The sequence below is a fragment of the Elephantulus edwardii genome, unplaced genomic scaffold (genome assembly GCF_000299155.1).
Source record: "Elephantulus edwardii isolate Elephantulus edwardi_28Jun2011 unplaced genomic scaffold, EleEdw1.0 scaffold00011, whole genome shotgun sequence".
Classification (NCBI taxonomy): Eukaryota; Metazoa; Chordata; class Mammalia; order Macroscelidea; family Macroscelididae; genus Elephantulus; species Elephantulus edwardii.
The window spans coordinates 12,856,546-12,880,674 of NW_006399761.1; the positions used below are offsets into that span (position 1 = coordinate 12,856,546).

The following is a 24,129-nucleotide window of genomic DNA, read 5'->3' on the forward strand; positions in this document are numbered from 1 at the left end:
TGGGATGTCGACTTGATGGCGCCGGGCTTGGGTTTGAACTTTTTTGTACCTACTATGTCCCGACGCAGACTTTGGTACTATATACGCATTACTTAATTTTAGCTTCAACTTTGAAATCAAGAAATTGAGATGTTTAGATTGAAGAATCTGTTGGTTCATTTCTGTAGCTTAGATTTCCAAGAGAAGGCAAAATGTTTCTTTAGGTTGACCTAGAGGAGGACTGTTGTTGTTAGGTGCCATCGAGTTGTTGGAGACTTATATGAACAAAAGTCCTCGACACTTGCTTGCGTGACTTTCATTCTCTCTCCAGGTTCACAGGGTTTCTGGAGGCAAGCTATTTATGGAAGTGGATGCCACTTCTACGTCCAAGCTTGTTTCAACTGGCAGTGCCACCAAACACTGTCCACTGTGGGTAACCGTTATTGCATATGACACATCAGTGTCACAGTGTTCAGCTTCACAGCAACTGCAGTTATCTCTGTACAGCAAGTGGACATACCAGGGCAGTACAACCTAGAAGACTGTTTGAACAAAAACAGTTTGTTCTAGAAGGAGGAATAAGATAGTTTATTCAGAAGCCCAGAACACATGCTGACTCATTTCTGATAAAATTTGTCAATTGTTAATTTAAGGTTTAGCAAGAAAGATGAGATCCACTATTTATTGGATTTCCATCAGCTCATTCGATTGATATCCCAGCAACCATACTGGCTCAGAGGTTGTAAATAATGTCACAAGGGTCACATGCATGTTGTGAGGTAGTGTTGAAGCTCTCAACTACCTCTGGCTGGCTGAAGAGGACTTGGTCTAGATATTCTGTATACTCATTATTTTGCTTTATCCTGGCAGATTTATGGGGAACTGTGTTCACTATAGGGAGCTCTGGTAGCCTAGGGGATAGGGAGCTGTGCTGCCAACCTAAAGACTGGTGGTTCGAATCTGCCAGCTGGTCTGAGGCAGAAAGACGGGCTGTCTTCTCCTGGGCAATTTCCAGACTCCGAAAACCCAGTGGAGAGTCAGCTGTGAATCCGTTCTGACTGGACTGGGTTAAGTAGAGGCTCACGTGAAGGGGCCCTGGTGGCCTGGCATGCTGCATGTTGGCCATTGAGTTCACCAGTCGCTCCGTGTTGGTTTGTACCCTTCGAAACCTGGCGAAGGGTCAGGATCGACTTGACGACCACGGACGTGGCTTGGGCTTGTATTCACGTTGATATCTTGGGCTTGTATTCACCTTGATCCGTCTGTCTGATATGTCTCTGCTTTGCTGTGTTTTTTTCTCCCAGAACTCTTAAGAAGGAGCTGATGTGCAGAAGCAGCTGAGACGGCTCACCATGACGACCACAGTGGCCACAGACTACGACAACATTGAAATCCAGCAGCAGTACAGCGACGTCAACAACCGCTGGGATGTGGACGACTGGGACAACGAGAACAGCTCAGCCAGGCTCTTTGAGAGGTCCCGCATCAAGGCGCTCGCAGGTCAGTCTCCCCCCACCACCCCCCCCACCCCCCAGGGGTCTGGGGCGTCCTCGGATGTCACCCAGCCACGTGGCTGGCCTATGGGGAGAACACCTCACTTACGCGTCCACCTTTCCGTCAGGGCCCGGTACAGAGAGCCGGGGGTCCTGACCTCCGAGGAGTGTGAATGCAGATGGACAGTGCGCGATAGCACTTAATCCCAGTGACTGGTTTTTATCTCAGTTTGCAGAGAGGTGCTCTTTGTTTGAAAAAGAATACTTCGCATTTTCTCCCCTTGCCATTTTGGATGCCTTTCTGATTGTTTAATGCATGCCTAGATGTCACAGAATCAATTAAGAATACTTAGTGTGTTTGTGTGTGTGCACTTGGCCTGTTTATGACAGAGGTCTGGGTATCAGTGACCAGAGTTGGGTTAGTGCCACATGCAAGGGTTTAGATGTATAAAGCAGGGCTTTATCTGCTGGGGCCCCACGTAGTACAGATAAGTCTGCTGTTTGTTCATCCAGCCTCATGGAAATGTGTTCTTTCCTTTTTATTTTTTTAAGGTGTGTGGGTTTTTTTCTTTTTTTAATTAATTTTTATGAAAGTTTACAGAGACTTTGGATTTCCATTCATTCGTTGTTGCACTTGTTGCCCTGCCCAACCTCCCCCCAGTTTGCTCTTCTCTTTGAAAAGTAAAAGAAAAGTTCTTTCATTGTTATACAATTCCTCCCTCCAAGTCCACTCCACTGTGCAGCCTTCGTTCTGCTCTCTTGTCATGACAATAATACCCAATCACATATCCCTTTTAAACAGTTCTCTCTCTCTCATCTGTTTCAATGCAGTATACATAATTTATCCCATCTATCTCAGTCTCCCCTCAACCCCGATGTCAGTCCCGTTTTACAACAGTGGCACCATGCAGTATTTGTCAGTTTGTGACTGAGATATTTCACTCAGTATAATGTCATCCAGGGTCACCCATTTTGAATAATATTGCATGAGTTCCTTGTTCTTCAATGCAGCGTAGTATTCCATTGTATGAATATACCACAGCTTCTCTATCCATTCGTTTGTTGATGGGCACTTAGTTTGTTTCCAACTCTTTGCTATTGTGAACAAAGCCACAATGAACATGGGTGTGCATGTGGATATGTGTTCTTAACTTTGTGCTGCTTAACTCCTTGTTAAGGATCTTTCTTCACACACACACACACACACACACACACACACACACACACACACACACACACACACCTGCTTCCTGGAGGTTAGGGAGTGTTTTGCTGTGGAATTATCTTGAAAACCAGAAGATTTCACCACAGTATAGGGAGTGTTTTGCTGTGGAATTATCTTGAAAACCAGAAGATTTCACCACAGTATTGAGTTTATACGTGAACGAGTGGTCATCGTGGGGTTTATACACAATCCTATATTTGCACTTTGAGATGGCAAATCAAATTGTTTCCAAATGGGAGAAGTAGATTTCGTGAGATTTCCACCCCCAGTATTTTTTGATTGTAATATGTCAACTGAAACTTAATTAACTGGGTAAGTTTACTCTTAATTGTGAATATGTATATTTTCTTTGGTTACCATTCTAAAGGAATCTGATTATAAGGGTTCTCTTGATTGCAGGCGAAAGCAAACATAACTAAGAACGTCTGAAATGATGAAGAGAATGTATGAGGCATATCGTAGAAAACGTGCTCCTTTAAGCAGACCTTAGTGCTGGGATTAAGCGATGTGATGAAAACCCCATGTCTTCATCTTGGTTTGTGGTTTTCACGTCCTCGTGTGCGCTGTGCTCAGGCAGCCCAGTGGGGTGGAGACGGAGGCTCACGACCACTCAGGCCTTCAGGGCATCCACAGGAAAGGGCACCCTTTGTCCCCCAGTACCTTGACCAGAACTTTGTGGGCCTGGTTGATGTGACACAGGTCAGATCAGAACCTCTCTCCCTTTAGGGGGCCAGGAAGAGCGATCTCCTGATCTTCAGGAGTTACTTCTGGCGTGAGGCTGAGGTTGCTGTGATGCTGAACCTTGTGCCACTAGGGTCTCAAATGCCGTAATGGTTGCCCATGGTGGACAGCGTTTGGTGGAGCTCCCAGTTTAAGACAGGTTTGAAAGCAGGAGTGTCATCCACTTCCTAAACGACATGCGTCGGAAACTCTGTGAACTTTGAGAAGTGGCGGTAGTTACAGAAGAGGCTTCAGGCCTTTTGTTCATAGGATCACTGAGTCGAGTTGTGATCAACGTGATAACAATCAACAACCACCACCACAACCAGGAGGAGAAAGGGGGATATTTGGGGTGCAGCCAGTGGAATTCTACAAGAGAAATAGATAAGTCACAGGGTCCCTTGTCCCCTGAGTGGTCAAGATTCAGAGGTCTGCTGGACTCGTCTGGTTTGAGGACCTTACCTGAATCAGTCAGTCATTCTAGAATTAGGGTTTGCATTCCTAGCTCTTTTGTGAGCACGGGTCCTTCTGGAAGCTGTGATCCTGGCTTGAGCCAGTGAGTTGATTTGTTCTCTCCTCACTTACCACTTTCCTTGAGTCCTTATCTGGGCCTCTCAGACAAGTCACCCTTGATGGAGAGTCCTTTAACTGCCTCCAGGCCACCTTGAATTATCTTCTTTTTAAAGGAAAGTTTACTCACAAACTGTAGAGAGTTGCCTTCTGCTTTTCTCTCCTTATATTCTTTCTGCTCTTTCCCAGGGTTCCAGAGAACAGCCCTCAGGCGTCCATAGATATTGACCCGTTGTTCCAGCCCTCTCTGGGCCGTCTTCCCTGTCTGCTGTCCGGTCCTTGATTAATCATCTGTCACACTGATTTCCACAAGCATCTCGTATGGTGTTTATCATGCATGCTAGGTGCTGTTCTAAACGCATTGCATGCATTTACAGTGAATCCCATCATAGCCATAGGAGAAAGTAGATGATAATTGTCTACATCAGAGATGTAGCCACAGCAGGATTGAAGGTTGAAGACAGACAGACTCCTAAATGTACACTCTTCTGTTGCTCGCTTTTCTGTAAAATACAGATAGAAAGCTCGTTGATGCAGAGTTGTTACAAGAGGTGATTGGAACTGATACAGGGGCTGTGGGAAGGTTCCGGAACGACCCCTCTGACCTAGAAGAAATCATGAGGAACGCTGCAGGTTACTGGGGTGGCGTAGGGAGAAGGTCTTACCTTCAGAGTAAATGATTGAGAGAAGACTGTGCTTTTAGTACATCTGGTCGACACCGAGAAAAATCACAGCCTGCAGTATATTTAATGAGGAGATAAGTTGGCTTCCTTGTTCCGTGGGATGGAAAGACCCCTGAGCCCTCCAGGAGACTTTGTGCTGATGGGAGGCGTCGCCGGAGTCCAGGAGTCTGGGTGGTGTCGAGAATAAACCTTTGGTTCAACCTTGAGCATTAGAAACACCCAGAGAAGGAGATAAAAATAAAGAAGCAGGTGGAGGCTGGTTACCCCACAGCGTGCTGGGTCTCCCCATTAACGGTTGCTGCTGTTGTAGGTTTGGGTGAGGTCTGATACTTGGGTTCTTCCAGGTGACACTGAAGTGAGTAGTCGGAAGGAGCTTGTGTTGTGTGTGTGGTCCAGTGTGGATGGCGAGGTGGCCATGTCCCTTCCTTGAATGTCCGAGACCCTTTCATCTAGACCCAGCTGAAGTTGAGGAAGAAAGAAAATACCCCACTCAATACCTGTCTTTGTAAAGACACACTTTAGTATGGGCTGGGCTGGAAGACTAAACACCTGATTTTGAAACAAGGGAAATCAATGTCTTTCCTATGTCCCCTTGCAAATTACAGCCTCTGAAAATTTGCTAGAGGGTCACCTGTGAGTCATTCCTGACCTGATGGTGCATAACAGCAACATCGCTAAGGAAATAGGGAGTTCAAGTGCATTTTATTATTCCTTGCTTTACGGTTGCTTTTTTTATATTGTTGTGAGGTGCCGTCCAGTCTGGCTTTAAGGGTGACTCATAATGACCTTATAAACATCAGAGCTGACCCCTGTCCTGTCCTGTTGCTCTTCATCCTTGACACACGTGAGCCCGTTGCTGCAGTCACTGTGTCCATTCATCTTGTCGAGGGTCTTCCTCTTTCACTGACCCTCCTCCACCTTTCAAAGAATGATTTCCCTTTCCAAGGAATGCCCCTCCTAACAGCCTGCCCAGAATAAGTGAAAAGAAGCTTATCATCCTTGCCTCCAAGGAACATCCTGGTTGCACCTTCTTCAGGCCGTATCTGTTTGTTCTTCTGGCAGTCCATGGGATGTTCAGCACTCTTCTCCAACACCACAGCTCAAAAGCATCAATTCTTTTGTCATCCTTATTCATTGTCCAACTTTCCTTTGTGTAACAAGTAACTGAAAAGACCATGACTTGAATCTGGTGCATCTTAGTCTTTAAACTGACATCGTTGCTCATTAACACTTTGGAATGGTACTGTGACGTTGTTGTTGTTGTTGTTGTTTGCCGTCGAGTCAGCACCGAACCAGAGCTGACCCTCCAATGGGTTTTCATAGGCAATAAATCGTACGAGACGAGATTGCCCATCTTTCTCCCACAGATCATTTGGTGGTGTTGAACCATGTGCCTTTGAGATTGCAGTGCAGTTTCTTACTATTAGGCCGCCGTAAGCTGCAGTAATATTTGTTGTGTGTGTGTGCGCGCACACACACACACACACACACACACACTTTTATGTGTAGAGAGTGAGCTATGAGTTGTAAAAACCATCCTTCTTGATTTTGTTTTACTTGGCATTTTTCCTGTTCATCCTCAGAAACTGCTTTGAACTCAGTTGTGAGACAGTGCAGAGGGAGTTGCGGTGCTGACTTCAGCATGGCACTTCCCTGGCAGCTCGAGGCCACCAGCAGCTCCGTGGGAGAAGGACGGGCAGTGTCCTCCACTGTGATTTACTGCCGCCTCTGAAAACCCCCTGGAGGGTCAGCTAGGGGTCAGTTCTGAGTTGACAGCAGTGAGTTTGTGTTTTGGTTGATTTGAGTTTGGGGTTTTCCCCCTCAGTTTTCAGTCATCAGTGAGTTAGGCCAAACTCCTGGTGGCACCTCTGACCTATAGCTGACCCTCTGGTGAGATTCCAGAGTCGGTTAATCACACAGGAGGAGATTACCCATCCTTCTCCTGTGGAGCAGCTGGTGGATTCAAACCACGTGCTTTTGGGATTGCAGCGCAGATTCTTACCACTAGGCTGGTGGTGCCTCTGGGCGGTAATACCGACTGGTGATCTTTAGTGTTTCCGTTGCTGATTGTGGACATCGATCACCAGCTCTTTCTTCCTGGTCCGGCTTGGTCTGCAGTCAGACTGTTTCCGTTCTGGATCACACTAACACACAGGCCTCCCCAAGTGGATGGGTGCCTGAGACGCCTTGGGCTGTGTTTGTGTCTCCCCCATGGAAGGCAGTGAGTGTCTGATGTGTCACATGGGAGATCACTGCTACGATGTAGTGTGTATCCATGTCACATTCTACATCGTGCCAGGTTGTGGCCACAGGGAACAAATCTTACGTGGCGTGCCTTCTGTTGCTCGGTGGGTATAGAATCTTTCCATTTGTAATTAATATTTCAGATTGAAAATTAGCCTGACTACATCTCCCATCACCTGGCACTCCTTTTTCTCCTTAGATGCCAACAGTTTCAGCCTAGTATCTCCAAGAGAAAGCACAGAAAACTCACTGTCCTGTCTTGCGAATCCCATTAGAGCACCCCCTGGTGGCCGTAAAAGCCACAGCTTTTTCCTCCAAAGAGGACACTTCACCTTCACACAGGTTGGGAGAAGAGCGAGACTCTCACATCTTCAGCTCGTAAAGACTTAAGATGTAGGCATATTCACTTAGATAATTATAGTTATATGTAGTTTAAAAATAATCAGCTTACTTCATATGCCATCCGTGAAAAACCTGCAGTATGGATAGTTTGACTAACTAGATACAAAACAAACGACACTTAAAGAAAAGAATTCATAGTGACTTAATCACCACCTGCTGCAAATACACACATACACAATGACAGGATATCAGTGAGATACATGTTTATACTTAAAACTGAGAGTCTGGACCTCCGGCTCCCTTCCCTGGGGTCTGTTTACGACCTGAGAGGGTCAGTGAGGAGAGTGTTGGATCTTTGTGCTGGTAGCCACCTGGGCCTGGAGTCTGCGCATGCGAGGCCGTTTTTTAATGCGTTCTGTAAATGATTTTCACGTCCCTTGGTGGTGTGCTAACATTCCTGACCCCTGACCAAAATGCCTCAAGAGTGTGGCATGTTCTGTGAAGAAAAGAGTGATTCAGAATAAGCTGAGCTTCCTGGACATCAGCATTTTTGTCTGAATTTTAAATAACATATAACTGACATCCAACATTTCATCTTTTAAAGAGACATCAAAGGGAATTTTTTTCCTGCTACAATTTACAATTGAAGGATATTTGTCTGGAATCATCTCAAATCAGGGAAGGAAGTTGTCTTTAAAAGAGAAACCGTTTTAGCTTGAGAATGTTGATACAGTAATTAGGATTAATGTCTCAATATCTCCAACACCACCGTCATGAAAAAATCTGGGCGGCTGTACCCCTAAATGCTCAGTGCTGGTTTCTGAGTGTCCCATTATGAGTGAGTCACCTTTTCTCTGACCTGTGTTTGACTTTTATCTGAAATAAAATTCTGTATTGTTTTGTAAGCAGACAAAAAATTATTGAAAGAATCTATTTTTATATGTATAATTTCATGTTTATAAGATTTTTATTAATGTTTTCCCCCCCAGGAGGTAATGGTATAGATAGGTTGTGAAAGAACAGATATGAATGTGCATTTAAAAATGGCAGATTAAAAACAAAATTCCAGACCCAGCAATTCCACTACTGGGAATATAACCCAAAGAGACCATAACTGACATCCAAGCAGATATATGCACACCCATGTTTATTGTGGCTTTGTTCACAATAGCAAGGAGTTGGAAACAACCCAAGTGCCCATCAACAAATGAATGGATAGAGAAGCTGTGGTATATTCACACAATGGAATACTACCCTTCATTGAAAAACAAGGAACTCATGCAGTATTATTCAAAATGGGTGACCCTGGAAGACATTATGCTGAGTGAAGTATCTCAGTCACAAAAGGACAAATACTGCATGGTACCACTGTTATAAAACAGGACTGACATCAGGGTTGGGGGAAGACGGAGAAAGACGGGTTCAATAATGTATACCGCATTGAAACAGATGAGGGAGAAAACTGTTTAAAAGGGATATGTGATTAGGTATTTTTGTCATGACAGGTGTCCAGAGCGAAGGCTACATGGTAGAGTGAACCTGGGAAAGGCTTTGTAAAACAATGAAAGAATTTTTCTTTTACTTTTCCAAGAGGACAGTGTACTAGGAGTGAGGGCTGGGAGGGGAGAAAAGTGCAATAATGAATGAATAGAAACCCAAAGTCTCTGTAAATTTTTACTGAAATTAATAATAAATTTAAATAAAATAAAATAAAAAACTTGGGAAAAATTCCATTGGGATTTACCAGTCGTCAACATTTATGAGCTCTCATTTTATATAAGAGCCTTTCAGCTTTGACCTTGAGGAATCCATTGGAGGCTCCAGGAGAAAGGTGGGCTGTCTCCTACCAAGTGATTTACAGCCTCCACGCGGGTTGACCCTCCAGAGCCTCCTTCTTGGGACCTAGGAGGAGTTAGTGTTCCACTCGGAATATTGTGCTGTGGTGGTGGAGAAGAGCACGGAGTTTTCCGTGAACTCCCTAAAGACTGAACAGCCTGTCTTGAAGGAAGTACTCCTTCGAGGCAAGAGTGGGGAAACTTTGGTACAAACTTTGTACGTCTCATGTGCCTGGGACCTAATTTCAGGAGTAGCTGGGCCTTAGAGAGAGACATCAAGCTGGAAAGGTAGAGGGTTGGCGAACGAGAGGAGGACCCTCACCAGCTGGCCTGATGCGGAGATTTCCTCAGCGGGCCAGCACTTGGCGGGACCGTGCGGGTGAGCAGGAGAGGACCGGCTGCAGTTCTGTCTCTGTAGGGTCACTGGGGGTTGGAGTTGACTCAGTAGCACCTCACAACAACAAAAACAACCGTCTCCAAGAAGGCAGAACATTTCTCATGCCCTGATTTGCTCTCCAATGCTGATTAAAATGAGCGTAGAATTTCTGTGTTCAGCTTTTTGAGGAAGCGCCAAACTGCCTTCCAGAATGGCTGTGCCGTTTTACAGTCCCACCAACAATGTAGAAGAGTTCCTTTCTCGCCACATCCTCTCCAACATTTATTACCTGCCGCTCTGTTAAACTTTGCCACGGTTACTGGAGTGAGATGGTACCTCATAGAAATTCTGAACACAGAAATTTCACAAGACGCAGCTATTCCACTACTTTGAAATATACCCTGAGAAAACGACAACTGAGGCACAAACAGAGATTTGCACACCAGTGTTCATAGCAGCATTATTCACCATCGCAGGAACATGGAAAACAACCCAAATGTCCAACCACAAACGAACGGACTGAGAAATTATGGTACATTCACACAATGGAATACTGTGCAGCACGCAGGATCAATAATTATTACCTAATTTGGGAGGGACTGGAGAGCATTATGCTGAGTGAACTAACTCAGTCCCACAAGGACAGATACTGTATAAAACCATTATTATAAAATTAGTATAAGACTCCAGGAGGGGTGAGAGAGGCTGGAAGCAGAGGGATGAGGATGTGCAGGGGAAGGCTGTACAATTTGATGGGTGGGTGAGGGAAAAATTGAAAGATTTTGTTCTTGAAAACAATGTGTTAGAATTTTGTAAATAAACTAGTAGAAAATTTAAGAAAATAAAATTAGCGTGGAGGTTACATGGAAACTATTAAAAAAATTCAGCAGCTGTCTGTAAGACACTTAGGACAGAGCTGTCTTGGGAGGAAAAGAGCTGGGTTCTGTAGACGAAGAGCTAGCCCACCAGTCAGCAGAGGCGTGGAGTGTGGCGGAAATCAAGAGGTTAGTGCAGGTCCCAGCTGGTGTCCAGCCTGCTGTTTGTAGGGTCCCTGTGAGTCACCGTGATGCTGGTGGCACCACAACCACAAGCGTCCCCGCTCTCATTGGCCAACAGGTGCATCTAGTGGTACAATTATGTGTGTACTTACTTCATCCCAAATAGATCCTGCACCTTGATGGAAGAAAAAGAATTCTAAAAGTACAATTATGGGGTTTTTTTAATAAGTTTAGCTCTTTCTGAGTGGTATCATGAAGCCATTTCTGCCCACAAGTGTGACTTTTTAAATTGGATGGTTTTCTGAGTTTTTTAAGATCTCTCCTGTAAAATGGCAGTTTTACCCCAGGGATTTTCCAGATTAAGTCAGTTAATCCGCCCTCAAGCCCTCTGCCAAAATGCATAAATAAACAAACAAACACCAATTTTACTTCTTTCTAGTGAATGGACAGATATGTCAAGGGATCTATAAAACGTGGCCTGGAATGATCTTATTAGGACGATAAAACCTGTTTATATGGGATATTAACTAAACATAGAGCTAGGTGCCAAGAAAGGAAAGCAGTTTGAAGCTTTAATAATTTAGAGGAAAGGATTGATCACACAGGAGGAGAGGCTGGAAAACCAGAACATGGTCCATTAATGAAGTAGGAGGTTTGGATAAAATAAAGAACTTTGAAACTTGAAAAGTAGGGAACACACGTGAGCCTTGGTCCTGCCACTTCAGGGAAGAGCTGTTCTGGAGAACCCCTTCCACTCGCTTCAAAACAAACAATCCAAAGTTTGATTTAGCAGCATGTGCTGCCAGCTCAAGGTTGGGATCGTTCATTAGGAACCTGAGTGACAACTTCTCTTACTCACACGCCCACTGCCCTCTTCACATGTAATACTTTCATGCCCCAAGGGGACGATAAGTGCTTCGTGGATGACGGAATGGATTTTTACAGGAAGGATTAAAAGAGATTTCATGAACTCCCCATTATTTTCCTCGTCCAATCTGGAGGCTGTTTCCCTGAATTACACGTTGTGTGGGATTTATGAGTGTGGCGTGAAACCGAACCCATCGTCAGTGTAGATGTTTACTGGGGAGTGGAATGATTGTGGTTGGCTCTCAGGTCCTTTGCAGTTTACGGAGATTCACAGCATTCTGTTTGTGAACATAGAGTTTGTTTAGCGATGCGTCTTAACAGAACACTTGGGTCATTTCCAACTCTTTGCTGTTCTAAATAATGATGTTATAAACATGGGTGTGTGTCCGTTTACGTTGAACCCCTGATTTGTTTGGGATATATACCTCATAGTGGAATTGCTGGATTAAATGGTATTTGTTCTCAACTTTCTAAAGAAGCGCTAGACTGCTTTCCATAGTGATTGCGACATTGTACGTTCCCACCAGCAGTGTATGAGAATGCCAGTCTTCCCACATCCTTGCCAGCGTTTGTTGAATATAATCGCGCTGAACTTTGTTGTTGTTGCTTGGGTGAGAGGATACCTCATTTTGTTTAGATTTGCATCTCTAATTTGTGGTGTTGGCGAAGCGTATTGAATATCCCGGGCACTGCCAAAAGAACAAACAAATCTGTCTTGGAGGAAATGCAACCAGGGTGCTTTATAGCGTCAAGGTTGGGGAGGCTTGATCTCATATACTCTGGGCATGTTATCAGAAGGGGCTAGTCCTTGGCGGGGAAAACCCACTGGGAAAGAGACCAGAAGACCCTCAACAAGATGGACTGAGACAGTGTCTAAAACCGTCGGATTGATCATGACATACAGGCGGTGCAGAATAGGGCACAGTTTCCATTTGTTGTTCATAGGGTTGCTGGGTGTTGTAATGGATTTGGTGACACTTGGCCATGTTGCCGGAAGGGACGTTAGAGTTGTTAGAGAAGGAACTCATGCTCGGAAGGGTGGAGGGATAGTGCAGGAGAAGACGACTGGATGAGGTGGGTTGACCCAGTGACTCGGGTTGTGGGGACAGTGTGCTGGAGCCGGATAGGGCAGGGAACAGAGCCGTTGTGCACAGAGTCACAAGGATGTGTAGCTGATGAGGGAGCTCGGATGGCATTGTCTGTAGAGAGCTGGGCGTCTAACCCAACGGCCACGCTTCTTGTGATGGTTCGAATCCACCAGACTCAGAGGGAGGAAGATGGGCAGTCTCTTCCCATGTCACTTACAGTCTCAGAAACCTAGGGAGGGGCCAAGTTTTAGATGGTTTCTACTGGATGGCAATTGGTTTGTGTTTGAAGTTGTTGTTGATAAGTGCCATCAAGTCGTAGATGACTCATAGTAACCCTGTGAACGAAAGACCTCATCACTGTTCATAGAGTTTCCAGAGGAAAGCGATTTCGGAAGTGGATGTCACTCCTGCTTCCAAGCTTGTTTTAATTGGGGAGCTCCACCAAACACTGTCCACCATGGGTAACAGTTATCACATTTGATACGTCCGTGTCACAGTGTTCAGCTTCACAGCAACCACGAGTTACCTCTGTACAGCAATGCACAGACCAGTGGGATAGTTTTGACTGGTTTTGTTTGACAAAAAACAATTTAAACCAGGCCTCAGGGCCACTGATTAAAATCACCCACCTGGGGCTTGGTAGCATAACTTTCTGTCCATTAGGCCAGCATAGCTCTCTCTGTGTTGTCATTGTTGTTAGGTGCCATCGAGTCATAGACGACTCATAGCGATCTTGTGAATGAAAGGCCTGAGCACTGTTCGTAGAGTTTCCAGAGGCAAGCCATTTCGGAAGTGGATGCCACTCCTGCGAGTGTTTGAAGGGTTTTCTTTTATCAACTAAAGATTTTGAGCATTTCTTCATGTGTTTGTGGGCCATCTGAGTGTTGTTTTGGGATCTGTTCATGATGACAAGATAGAAGTAAATGAAAGCTGTTGAAGGGAGTTTGTGTAGGGTGTATCGCGGGATAGCTCCAGATTGTACCTCCAGTGTAATTGGACTCCTGACGACCTTAGCTACAACAGACTAGAAGCCTCCCTGCCCCTGTCCCATCCTTACAACCTCCTTACAGCCCATTGTTACAGTGACCACATCTATGCATTACCATGTTCCTGTTGTTGTTGTTGCTGTTGTTATGTGCTATGAAGGCACCCACAACTCACAGCGGCCCTGTGTACAACAGCTCTGAACTTTGCTCTATCCTGAGCCAATGTCACTGGCTCCAACACACCTACCTCCATTATCCCAGTTACTGTGTCAGTCCATCTCATCTGGGGTCTCCCTCTCTTGTGCTGTTCCTCCACCCTTCCAGGAATGATGTCCATTTCCAGAGACTGGTCCCTCCTGGCCATGTGCCCAAAGTATGTGAGATGAGGCTTCAGAATCCTAGCCTCCAAGGAGAGACTTGGTTTCACACTCCCCAGGACAGACCTGTTTGTTCTCCAGGCTGTTCATACTCTTCTTCTTGTTCATTCCTCCTGTTCATCACTCTTCCTCAGCACCACAGCTTAAAGGCTTCAGTTCTACTTCTGTCACCTTTCGTCATTGTCCAGCTCTCTGATGCATAGCAAGTAATTGCAAAGACCACAGCCTGGACCAGGCGTGCCTTACTGACATCGCAACTGCCATCAGATGCAGAGTATCTGTCTCTCCTTTGATACAGCTTCCCCTCGTTTTCTCACCCTTCCTTCCCCGTTTCTTTACTGCTTTAGACTCAGTTTCCCTCACATTTTGAAAGCAGCTTGGATTCCCACCACTGTCTCCTTCCTTCCACATCCCTGTCTGGTTTCATCCCCACCATAGCAGGAATCATGTGGTGACTGAGGTGGGTGAGCCAGGCCAGGAGGAGAGAGTATTCGCACTCCGGGACTGACCGAGCCAACCTTGTAACCCATACCTCTGTACGTCTGTCCCCTCAGTCAGCCTCTCACGCACAGACATGCCCACTTTGCATCTCTTCCTTCTCTCTCTAGATCCTGTCTCTCACCCTTCGCTCTGTGAACCAGCTTCTCTTTCCCTCGGTCCCTCCTGCCGCACCCATAACCTCTGACTTGACGCCTTCATCGCCCTTAGTTCTTCCTGTAAGTCACTCTGTCTTGTGAGGAACTCCAGTGGCCATTCATGTGGGGAAATGCCATAGTTTTGTTTGTTTATTTGAGATATTTAAAAGCATTTTCTTATGCACATTCATTTTTATTGCTGCATTATTTACAAGAGCAAAGAGATGGAGGCAACCCAAGAGCCCATCGGTAAACGAAAGGTAGAAAAACTGTGGTACAGTTCAATACTATACAGCATTGAAAAACAAAGAAAGGGTAAAACATTACACAACGTGGGGAAGCCTTGAGGACATTCTGCTGAGTGATAGAGCTCAGTCACAAAAGGATAAACATTACCCAAGACCGCTGTTATAAAATAGGACAGACGTGGGGGGCTTGGAGAGGGATTGGGGGCAGAGTGGACAGATAATGAACACTGAATTAGGGGTGCACTGTGGGGTGGGCAAGGGGAGGGAGAGGGAAGGCGAGAGAATGTGCAACAATGATTAAACTTTTAAAAAGAGGGAAAAAAATCTATTAAAATGGAAGCATTTTCTTGTGCGCTGAGTAGAAGTTTTCCATTCAGTAATTTACACACATTTTGCTTTGTGACATTAATTGCAGTTCCCTAAACACATATTCTTCCTGGCCTCTCTATTTCCATTCACTCATTCTTCCTGCCCCTTCTTGTCCTGAGGGCTTTGGTTTCGAGGTGCAGGCTACCCTTCTGATCTTGTATAGTTGATGATTCTGAAGCGCGTTTTCTTCCTGGGTGTGATCGTTCATTTTGTGGACCTGTCTTTGGACTAATTGGTGGATTCGTTTTCTGATTGGAAGAGTATCTCAGGGACACAGTCTTGGGGATTGTTTATCAGACCACTGAGTCTGCACCTTTTTATAGTTTTTGGATTTTGTTCAACTTTTTAAACTTCCTTTTTCCAGAACCTTCTCTTACAATCCTGACCAGAATGGTTGGTAGAGGTACTAGGTCCCAGCTAGTCCTCCTCGTCTTACACAAGTGGAGGCTGTGGTTTATGTGCTCCATTAATCTCTTAGACGGTCCCGTCAATTTTAGGGTTGATGTATAATTTAACTGAGGGAATAGAACTTCTCTGCTTGGGGAGTGGAGTGCAAACAAAAGAGGAAACCTTCCTGACTTTTCACTTCTCTCATTCATTTGCTGGCTCTCCTTGCATTCTTTCCCTTTTACATCTCATTTTTATTTTCATTCCCGCTCAAATGCCAGCTTTATTGAAATATAAATCATGTACCATAAAAATCTACCCTTTTCAAAGGCTGAACGTACACCAGAAACGTGATTGTTAGTAGACTTAACAGAGTTGTACGTCCATCTTTAATATCTAATTCCAGGAGGTTTTATCATCCTCTAAAGAAAGCCTGCACAATAAACAGTCTCTCTCCAAGATCTCCTCCCTCCAGCCCCAGGCGACCGTCTGTCTACTGGCTGTCTCTCCAGATCTGCCTATTCTTGACATTTCTTAAAAGTAATCGTGTCATGTGTGGCCTTTTATGATTGGCTTGTTTCACTAACACAAAGTTTCCAATGTCCATACAAGCCTGGAGCAGTACTTCCTTTCTCCCGCTGCTCTCTTATATAAGGAATGGTGGAAGAGTAGTGAAATTGAGCAGGAAAGGGCGGGAGGGGGGATCTGTGAACGCTCCCAACAGTGCAATACTGTAGTTTTTATTTGGAGGTTGTCTGGAAACAGACGAAGGGCTGCTGGAGGCATTGTCATCTGAAGTATTGCAGTCTCAGGAACATTTGTGTTGACCGCGATTTGATTGTCAGAAAAGTCACACGAGGGTTTCATGGCTCTTTCGGCCTTATATTTTTTGCCTTTATTCTCAGACCCGTTGAGCCTTCGTTTTTGCTCAGTTTCTGCCCAGGTAGCCCCGCGAGCTCAAAGTACTCGATGCCCTTGAGTTAGTTGGTTTTGACTCAAAGCTGACTGTCCAGCAGGTTTCCGGGACCGTGAGTCACACAGAAGGAGATTATTGACCCTCTTTTACCCACAGAGCCACTGCTGGTGAATTCACACTGCAGTGTAACTCAATGGATTACACCCCCAGAGCGCCTTATAATAACTTACTGTTGTTGTGTACGTAGAGTCGGAACCGACCCCTAGCAGACCCTCTGACAGGTTTTCAGAAGCAGTTAATCCCATCCTTCTCCTGTGGAACAGCTGGTGGACTCAAACTGTGTGCCTTTGGGATTATAGCACAGCTTCTTGCCCCTAGGCCCCTAGAGCGCCCTGCAATAACCGATGAGGTCTGTGTTACATGTACAGAACATATTCGCTCCATCCATCCAGGGCTTGGAGGGTGTTTGCAGGCTAGTGGAGGCTGAGACTGGCATGTCTGCTGTAGAGGAATTGTGTTGTGTGGTCTCCAAGGCCAAGCTAAACAGCCCGTCTGTGGGAAGGTCAGGGTTCAGGTGGGGCACAGTGAGGCAGTAGACTCGAGAGCTTTCCTTGTTTAGGGTCTTGGCTGCAGCTTCCTTGTGTGAGGGACCCGCGCTCTCTGTCTCCTCCTGTAGTTTCTTCGAAGCTGATCAAGAATGTGGCTGGCGCTCGCTTCCAGGCTTCAGTGTGGACCACTCCCCTCTCTTTCTAGTCCCAGTTGGGACAAGTGGGAAGTAGGTTATCATTTACTAGGTGTCTCTGGCCAGGTGGCCACTTTTGGACTGTGAGCTGGGTGTAGAGGGGTGTAAAAAGATGTCAGTTCTCCCTAGAAACCTGTGATTGCCAGCATAGGACCTAGTCCAGAAAGGGGACAGGGAGCTGAGCAGTCAACAGGGAATGCCCATGGCAAGACGCTGCACTGCAATCACAGAGGTTCACGGTTCAAAGCCACCAGATGCTCTGCTGGAAAAGGAGGGGGCAATCCAGTCAGATCTGATTTGACGGTACATGTAAAAATAATAAAATTTTTTTTTTAAAAAAAAAGAGGGAATGCCTGCACAGGCTTTCAGAGAGGGTGATGCTGTTTATCGGTTCTTGTTAGTTTGAGTCAGGTGCTCTGTCCTGTGCCATCCTCACCGTCTCTGCCACGCTGGAGGGCATTGCTGCGGTCCCCATATCAGTCTGTCTCGTTGGGGTCTTCCTCTCCTCCACTGACCTCCATCTAGCCAAGCATGACATTCCTATCCAGGGAATAGCATCTTTCCTTGTTCTTTATTTAGGGATAAGGACATGCAATAAAATGTGTGATGTTCGCCACTGGTGAATTGATCCCTTAAAAAGGAAGCAATTTAAAAAAAAAAAAAGAAAGAATCGTGGCGAGCTCTGCTGGACTAGTGGCAAGAAGCTACACTGCAATCTCAGAGATGTGAGGTTCGAATCCACCAGATGCTCTGCTGAAGAAGGAGGTACAATTTCCTCCTGTACCAGTCAGATCTGATTTGACGGTACACACATTAAAAAAAAAAAAAAGGAATCAATTGTGGATAGATTCTTTTAAAATCTGTGTTAAAATAGCGGCACAAGTATTTTATAATCTTGAGACAGTGATTATTTGTGGTAACGGGTAAGTTGGCAACTGTTGTGGTGAAAGATCAGAGAAAGACCCGCCAACAAGGTAAATGATGCAGTGGCCAGAAGAGTGGACGCAAGCATATCAGAGGTCACGGGGACGGCGCAGGACCGGGTAGGATGCAGATCTTTTGTTCATATGGTCGCTATGGGTCATAATCGACTCAGTGGCACCAAACAACAGCAAAATGAGTGATACGTATACAACATGTTTGTTGTTGTATGCTGTCAAGTCAGAACCAACTCATAACTTCCCTCCAGCAAGTTTTCGGAGGCTGTAAACCCCACGGGAGGTGATTGCCCATCTTTCTCCTGCGGAGCAGCTGGTGGATTCAAACCACCTGCCTTTTGGTTGGTAGCATATGCTCCTTACCACTAGGCCACCTGAGCTCCCCACAACACGGCTAATGTAATCAATATCATTAAATGGAATACCTGAAAAATGGTGAATTGCCAAATGTCTGATACCTATGTGTATGTGTGTGTAATAATAATAAAAGAAATCGACCTCCATAGGGTGGACATGGAAGCCATCGTCCTAGCCTTTCTCCCTTGCTCCTTGTGAACTTGAGACACAAAGCATCATTTATTTCCTCCCTTCCCTCCCCTCCCCTCCCCTCCCCTCCCTGGGGTGACAGTGTGACAAACACCCAGGGCTAGAACACCATTCCAGATGTTCCACCAGGACAGTGTCATGTCCTTGTGTTTCAGGCCCTGGAAAAATGACCAGGAACCTCCCATTGAGCATCCTAGCCTGTATTTGTTGGTTTGTTGTGGTTTTTGTTTTGTTTTGTTTTATGAAATCAGTGTGCCACTTTGTTTGCCTTTAGAGCCACTGCGGGATTCAAACTGTCAGCCTTGGATTTAGTAGCCAAGCCCTTAACCTCTGCATCTGTAACACCCTCTCATATAATAGTTCACATTCTTGACTTACATGCATTCTATATTGAGAAATCTTATAAATGTACAGAAATAATGTTAATCATAGAACAGAGTTCAGGTCTTTTGTACAAAGCTTACTCTCAGTTGTATTCGACTCGACAACACTTAACCACTGCTAAATGAGACAAGTGCTGTTATATCTGGGGGAACACTCTTCCACTTTTCACATCACTCTTTGTCAATGTGCTGTATGAAGTAACCTGGGTTTGCTGTGATGCTGAACCTTGTGCCATGGGGATATCAAATACCAGAATGGTTTCCCATTGTGGACAGTGTCTGGTGGAGCTCCCAGTTGTAAAACAGCTTTGGAAGCAGGAGTGGCATCCACTTCCTAAACCACATGCCTCTGGAAACTCTATGAACTTGGAGAAATGACGATGGCTGTGACATGGCATTAGGTCTTTTCTCATGCAGTCTCTCTATATAGATTTCTGTGGCAATCAACACAATAACAACAACATATTGAGAAATAGACCTTGTTAATGAAACAAACACTGGATGTAACAAGAGCATATGAAAGTGTCCACACAGTACCTTATTATCTGGAAGAGACTTTTCTGGACATTCTTAGGTCTTTAAAGAGTCCTGGTGGCTTAGTACATACTGTGCTGGTCTCTAACCGGAAGTTTGAAAGTTCGTATCCACCCTGAGCGCTTCTGGAGAAGGATAGGCTGCCTTCCCATCAAGGTTTGCAGCCCTAGAAACGGAGTGGGGGTCACTGTGAATGGGAATTAGCTGGACAGTAGGGTTGAGTTTCGTGGTCTCTCCTCTTTATTTTCATGAGTCTCTTGGGGGCATTTACTGAGCTCTGAATTAATCTTTTCAGTACGGGCCTGTGAATGTTCAGAATGCCAAGGTAGTGACATCACTTGCTGATGGGAACATTACTGGGTGAGGCTGATCAAAAAAATTATGCTGTCCAGGTGGGAGTTTCTGCAAACTGCTTAGATTTCTTGAGCATGCATGTGAAGTTACGTTATTAACCATGAGATTATTTCTGCAGCCAATTTAAGAAATGGCTAGCTCAGAACTAGGGATAGACGTTGGGCTAGGGACCCAGTCTCTCCCAGAATTACACGTTACCTGTTTGATCACCCTGTGTAACCACACTCTCTTCACTCTGCCTCTGGCCCGAGTTCCTGCTCCTCCGTGGAGCCATTTTGCTGGTCTTAATTTATTTCCACTGACTTTTTTATCTTCAAGACAAATTGAACTGGCCCTTGTTACACATTATCCTGGTCCCCTCACATTTCTAATTTTACGCATGGTGAATCCAGCGGGATCTATCCATATCCTCGCCAGCTGAATGCTAACCTCCTTGGAGATAGTGAGTATTAATAGTTCATTTCCTGTAGCCTCCCCTGGGTCTGAATGCAATTAAAACCAGAATCCACTGGATCTCGCCTGACAGGGACTGCCTGTCGAGGCTGCAGATCTTTGTGGGAAGAGGGACACTGTCTGGCTTTCTCTGGAAGAAGTACTGATCCGTGTCCTTTTTCCTGAGCACTTATCAGACAGAAGGACCTAGATACATTCAGAAGCACTCACGTATCAATTCATGTAGAGAAAATTTTCTCCCAGTTTTTGTGACACACGCCAAAGAGTTCCTTTTATATGTTTAAGGTTTTGCATTATCTCCTTCCCCAAACTCCCGTTCAGCCTATTCATTGTATTTCAAAAAGTTTGGAACTTTCCTTTTGAGATATTTTTCATGTTAAGACTTCACCTTAGTAGTCTCATTTGAGTGTGACCCTCCGGTGGGTTTTCAGGGCTGTAGATGTGCATACTCAGGAGATGACCCATTTTTCTCCTGTTCAGCATTAGAACCTGGTAGATTCGAACCATCCACTTCGGGGTTGGCAGTGCGAGTCCCTACCCACTAGGCCACCAGAGCTCCCTATTGTGAGAATACCTTGGAATGTAATCTTTGTGTCAGATAATTTGTCTTGAATTTTCATCCTTACAGGCTCCCTACTGTAGTGTTAACATGGTGAAGATGGTTTTAGAAGTTGGGGCATCAGGTAAAAGCCCTTCAGATAAGTGGATCAGATGTCCTTCACACAGTTATCTCTGAATCCTTTTCTGCTGCAAGTATTTGCCCCCAGGGTTTAACCTTTTGGCCAGGAGATGGAAATCTAAAGCTCTTATTTGTCTGCCCCTTCCCCTTTGAGGTCCCTGCTGTGAGCTTCTCTCTGCCTGTTTACTGTCTGTGTTTACTGATGATAAAAGAGGCACTTAGAGAAGGCGTGCCTGCCGGAGGCCCCACACCGTCCTGCCCTTTGCCTGTTCCCCTCGCAAGCCCTCCCCCACCCGATGCCAAAGTTAGAGTTTTATACTGTAATGGCTAATTATGAATTTATAAATGGTGGCCAAAATTTTGGAAGACTGTCTTCTAACTGTGAGAACATGGGGTATTTGGTGGCTATAGGGGACTGACAGGACTGGGGATGGAGGTCCTGTAATTGTCATACATGTTGTTGTGTGTCATCGAGTCAGAACCGACCCATGGCAGACCCTCCAGCCGGTTTTCAGAGGTAGTAAATCACCCGGAAAGAGATTGACGTTCTGTCTCCCGCAGAGTGGCTGGTGGTTCGAACTCTGCGTTTCGGGATTTTGGCGCAGCTTCTTAGCGCTGGACCACAGAGAGCCTCAAGTCCACCCACGTTGCAGAAGCAGCAGGGCCCGTCCCGCTGGGCTGCTGCTGTCACTGTTGTTTTAACTGACGTGCAGTGTGAGTCCTTTCTCCCGGGGTTAGTGACAACACCAGAAATCTCGTCCGAGTGCACGTGGCCCGCGGTGTGTCATCGAGCTCTTTGGCCTGGTGTTTGGTTTTACCTTATGTCCTCTTGCTGGATTGATGGAGGTTTGGAAATTCTGTGGTTTGGCAGTTCCCAAGTGGCTTCCTGGGCTCATTTTAGAGAAGGTGACTGCAGATAATACCTGCTGGCCCTTTGTCTGTCTCTCTGTCTGTCTGTGAAAACCTCGCGTTTTCCACCTGCATCCTAGCTGCTCCCCTGAGTCGCGGCTGCCATCGTGAAACTATTCCTCACCTCCAGCACGGGAAGGCTGACGCTGTAAATAATGTAGAGGTATTCAAGACCGCCTTAAGAAACGGAGGATGGCAGGAGGCCGGGCTGGAGGCTCCACTTAATACTAATGCGAAATCCAAAACCTGGGGCTCGGAATTAGCAGGTGTGTCCGTGCGCTGGCTTTGTGCATTTAATCAGCCGTAATCTTCAGCTGTGCCCGCATACGGCTCTTCTTTTTCTTAAACTCATGGATTTAAGCAGCTATTTTCACTGGTCCACCTAACACTGTTACTGTTCGAATTGAGCTTTACCATGGAAGAATGATGCCCCCACCCCCATGATCTTTAAACTGATTGAAGACTTTAGCACAATCATGATGATTTATAACAGACTTATGAAGGAAAAAAATATTGTCCACAGAACTCCATTAGAAATAGATTTTACTTGTAATTTGCATATTTGCCTCTCGACTATATAATTCCGAGTGTAAATCATGAAACTCTTTAATATTATAGGTTATAAATTATAATGGATTAAGAAATTAAAAATAAAAGGATACCTAAGCTGTTGGGTTGTTGTTGTTGTTGTTATGTGCCGTCGAGTCGCCTGCGACTCATAGCGACCCTATGTACAACAGCCCTAAACTCCGCTCTGTCCTGTGCCAATGGCACTGTCTCTGACACTCCCATCCCAATTATCCCAGTCACTGAATCAATCCACTTCATAGAGGGCCTTCCTCTCCTGTGCCGTCCCTCCACCCTCCCAAGCATGATGTCCCTCTCTAAGGACCGGTCTCTCCTCACAACATGTCCAAAGTAAGTTAGACGGAGCCTCAGAATCCTTGCCTCCAAGGAGCCACCCGGTTAAACCCTCTCCAGGACAAATCTGTTTGTTTTCCTAGCAGTCTATGGTATTCTCAATACTCTTCTCCAGCACCACAGCTCAAAGGCTGTTGGGTTAAGCTTTATGAATTGTGATTACTGGAGCGTGAGGTGGTTTAGTTTCATTTTTAATTACTCAGTGAGTGAGCTGTGGTGTTGGAGAAGAGCTGAGCATCCCAGGGACGGTCATAAGAACAAAGAAATATGTCCAGGAGAGGGTGCAGCCGGAGTGCTCTTTGGAGGCAAGAACGATGAGGCTTCGCCTGCCATACTTTGGGCATGTTCTAGGAGGGGCTATTCCTTGGAGAAGGACACGATGCTGAGAAGGGTGGAAGGTCGGCAAAGGAGAGGAAGACCCTCAACCAGGTGGATTGACACGGAGACTGCCTCAAGTGGGCTTTCGTGTGTCAGCACGTGTGAGGATGGCACAGGATAGGACAAGGTTCAGATCTGTTGTTCATAGGGTCGCTGTGGGTAGAACTTGACTCAGCGGCACTTAACAACAATGTGTGCCGAGCACGGTGTTAGTATTCAGGATACAGAACTAGAAATACAGCTGGTCGAGTGAAACGTGGGTGGGCCGTAGGAAAGATTCTCAGTTCTCACAGAAGATGTCATGTGATGTCAGCAGGGGGAAGGGAATATCAGGCCTAGGAATTACCACCCGGAAAGTTGGGATGATGCCTCGCTTTCCCAGGGAGGAGAACAGAGGAGCTCATGGCTGAAGTAGAGTCATGGGCAGAGAGGGCCTTATGCCGTCCAAGGAGTTTAACATCCTGTGTGGGGTCAGGAGAATAAAATATCTCTATCTCTCTATCTATCTCTATATTATTGTTATCTTAATTTGTAAAATGCTAAATATGAAATAGAATATATCCACCCAATTTCTCCCCCAGCAACAATGAGACTTCCTAGTAACTGCATTTGAGAAACAGTGCTGTAAGGGCCTATGGTGGAGGTTGCAGTGAAAAAAAAGCTCAATTTGGAGACCAGTCCAGGGGAAAGTAGGTCTAAAACTGGGCTGTTCTTTCTCCACACCTGTGCAGTGTTACTCTGAGCAGATCACGAGAGACGCTGGCCATTGTGAAGAAGGATGTGGAAACAAAACTGGACAAAGACTGTATCAACAACCTGCGTTACGTAATGCAGATGCCACAGACTTACTTGCAGAAAGTAAAGACTTCAAGAACTTACTAGCGAAGACCAGAGACTTACTGCTTTCAACATCGATTACATCTCAATTAATAATAAAACAAAAATCCTCATCGG

The 24,129-nt window shown here is 45.5% G+C and overlaps 1 protein-coding gene across 2 annotated transcripts in view; it reads left to right on the plus strand.

The window, feature by feature from the left end:
* Positions 1-1,298: 1,298 nt before the first annotated feature.
* SPTBN1 (spectrin, beta, non-erythrocytic 1) overlaps positions 1,299-24,129 on the plus strand; it is a 166,285-nt gene continuing 143,454 nt past the window's right edge. Inside the window, exon 1 of one of the 2 annotated variants that reach the window (XM_006880924.1) lies at positions 1,299-1,479. In XM_006880924.1, coding sequence (XP_006880986.1) covers positions 1,332-1,479 — 148 coding nt within the window. In that variant the 5' untranslated portion in view covers positions 1,299-1,331. The remainder of the gene's footprint in view (positions 1,480-24,129) is intronic. The other variant, XM_006880923.1, reaches the window with a different exon arrangement.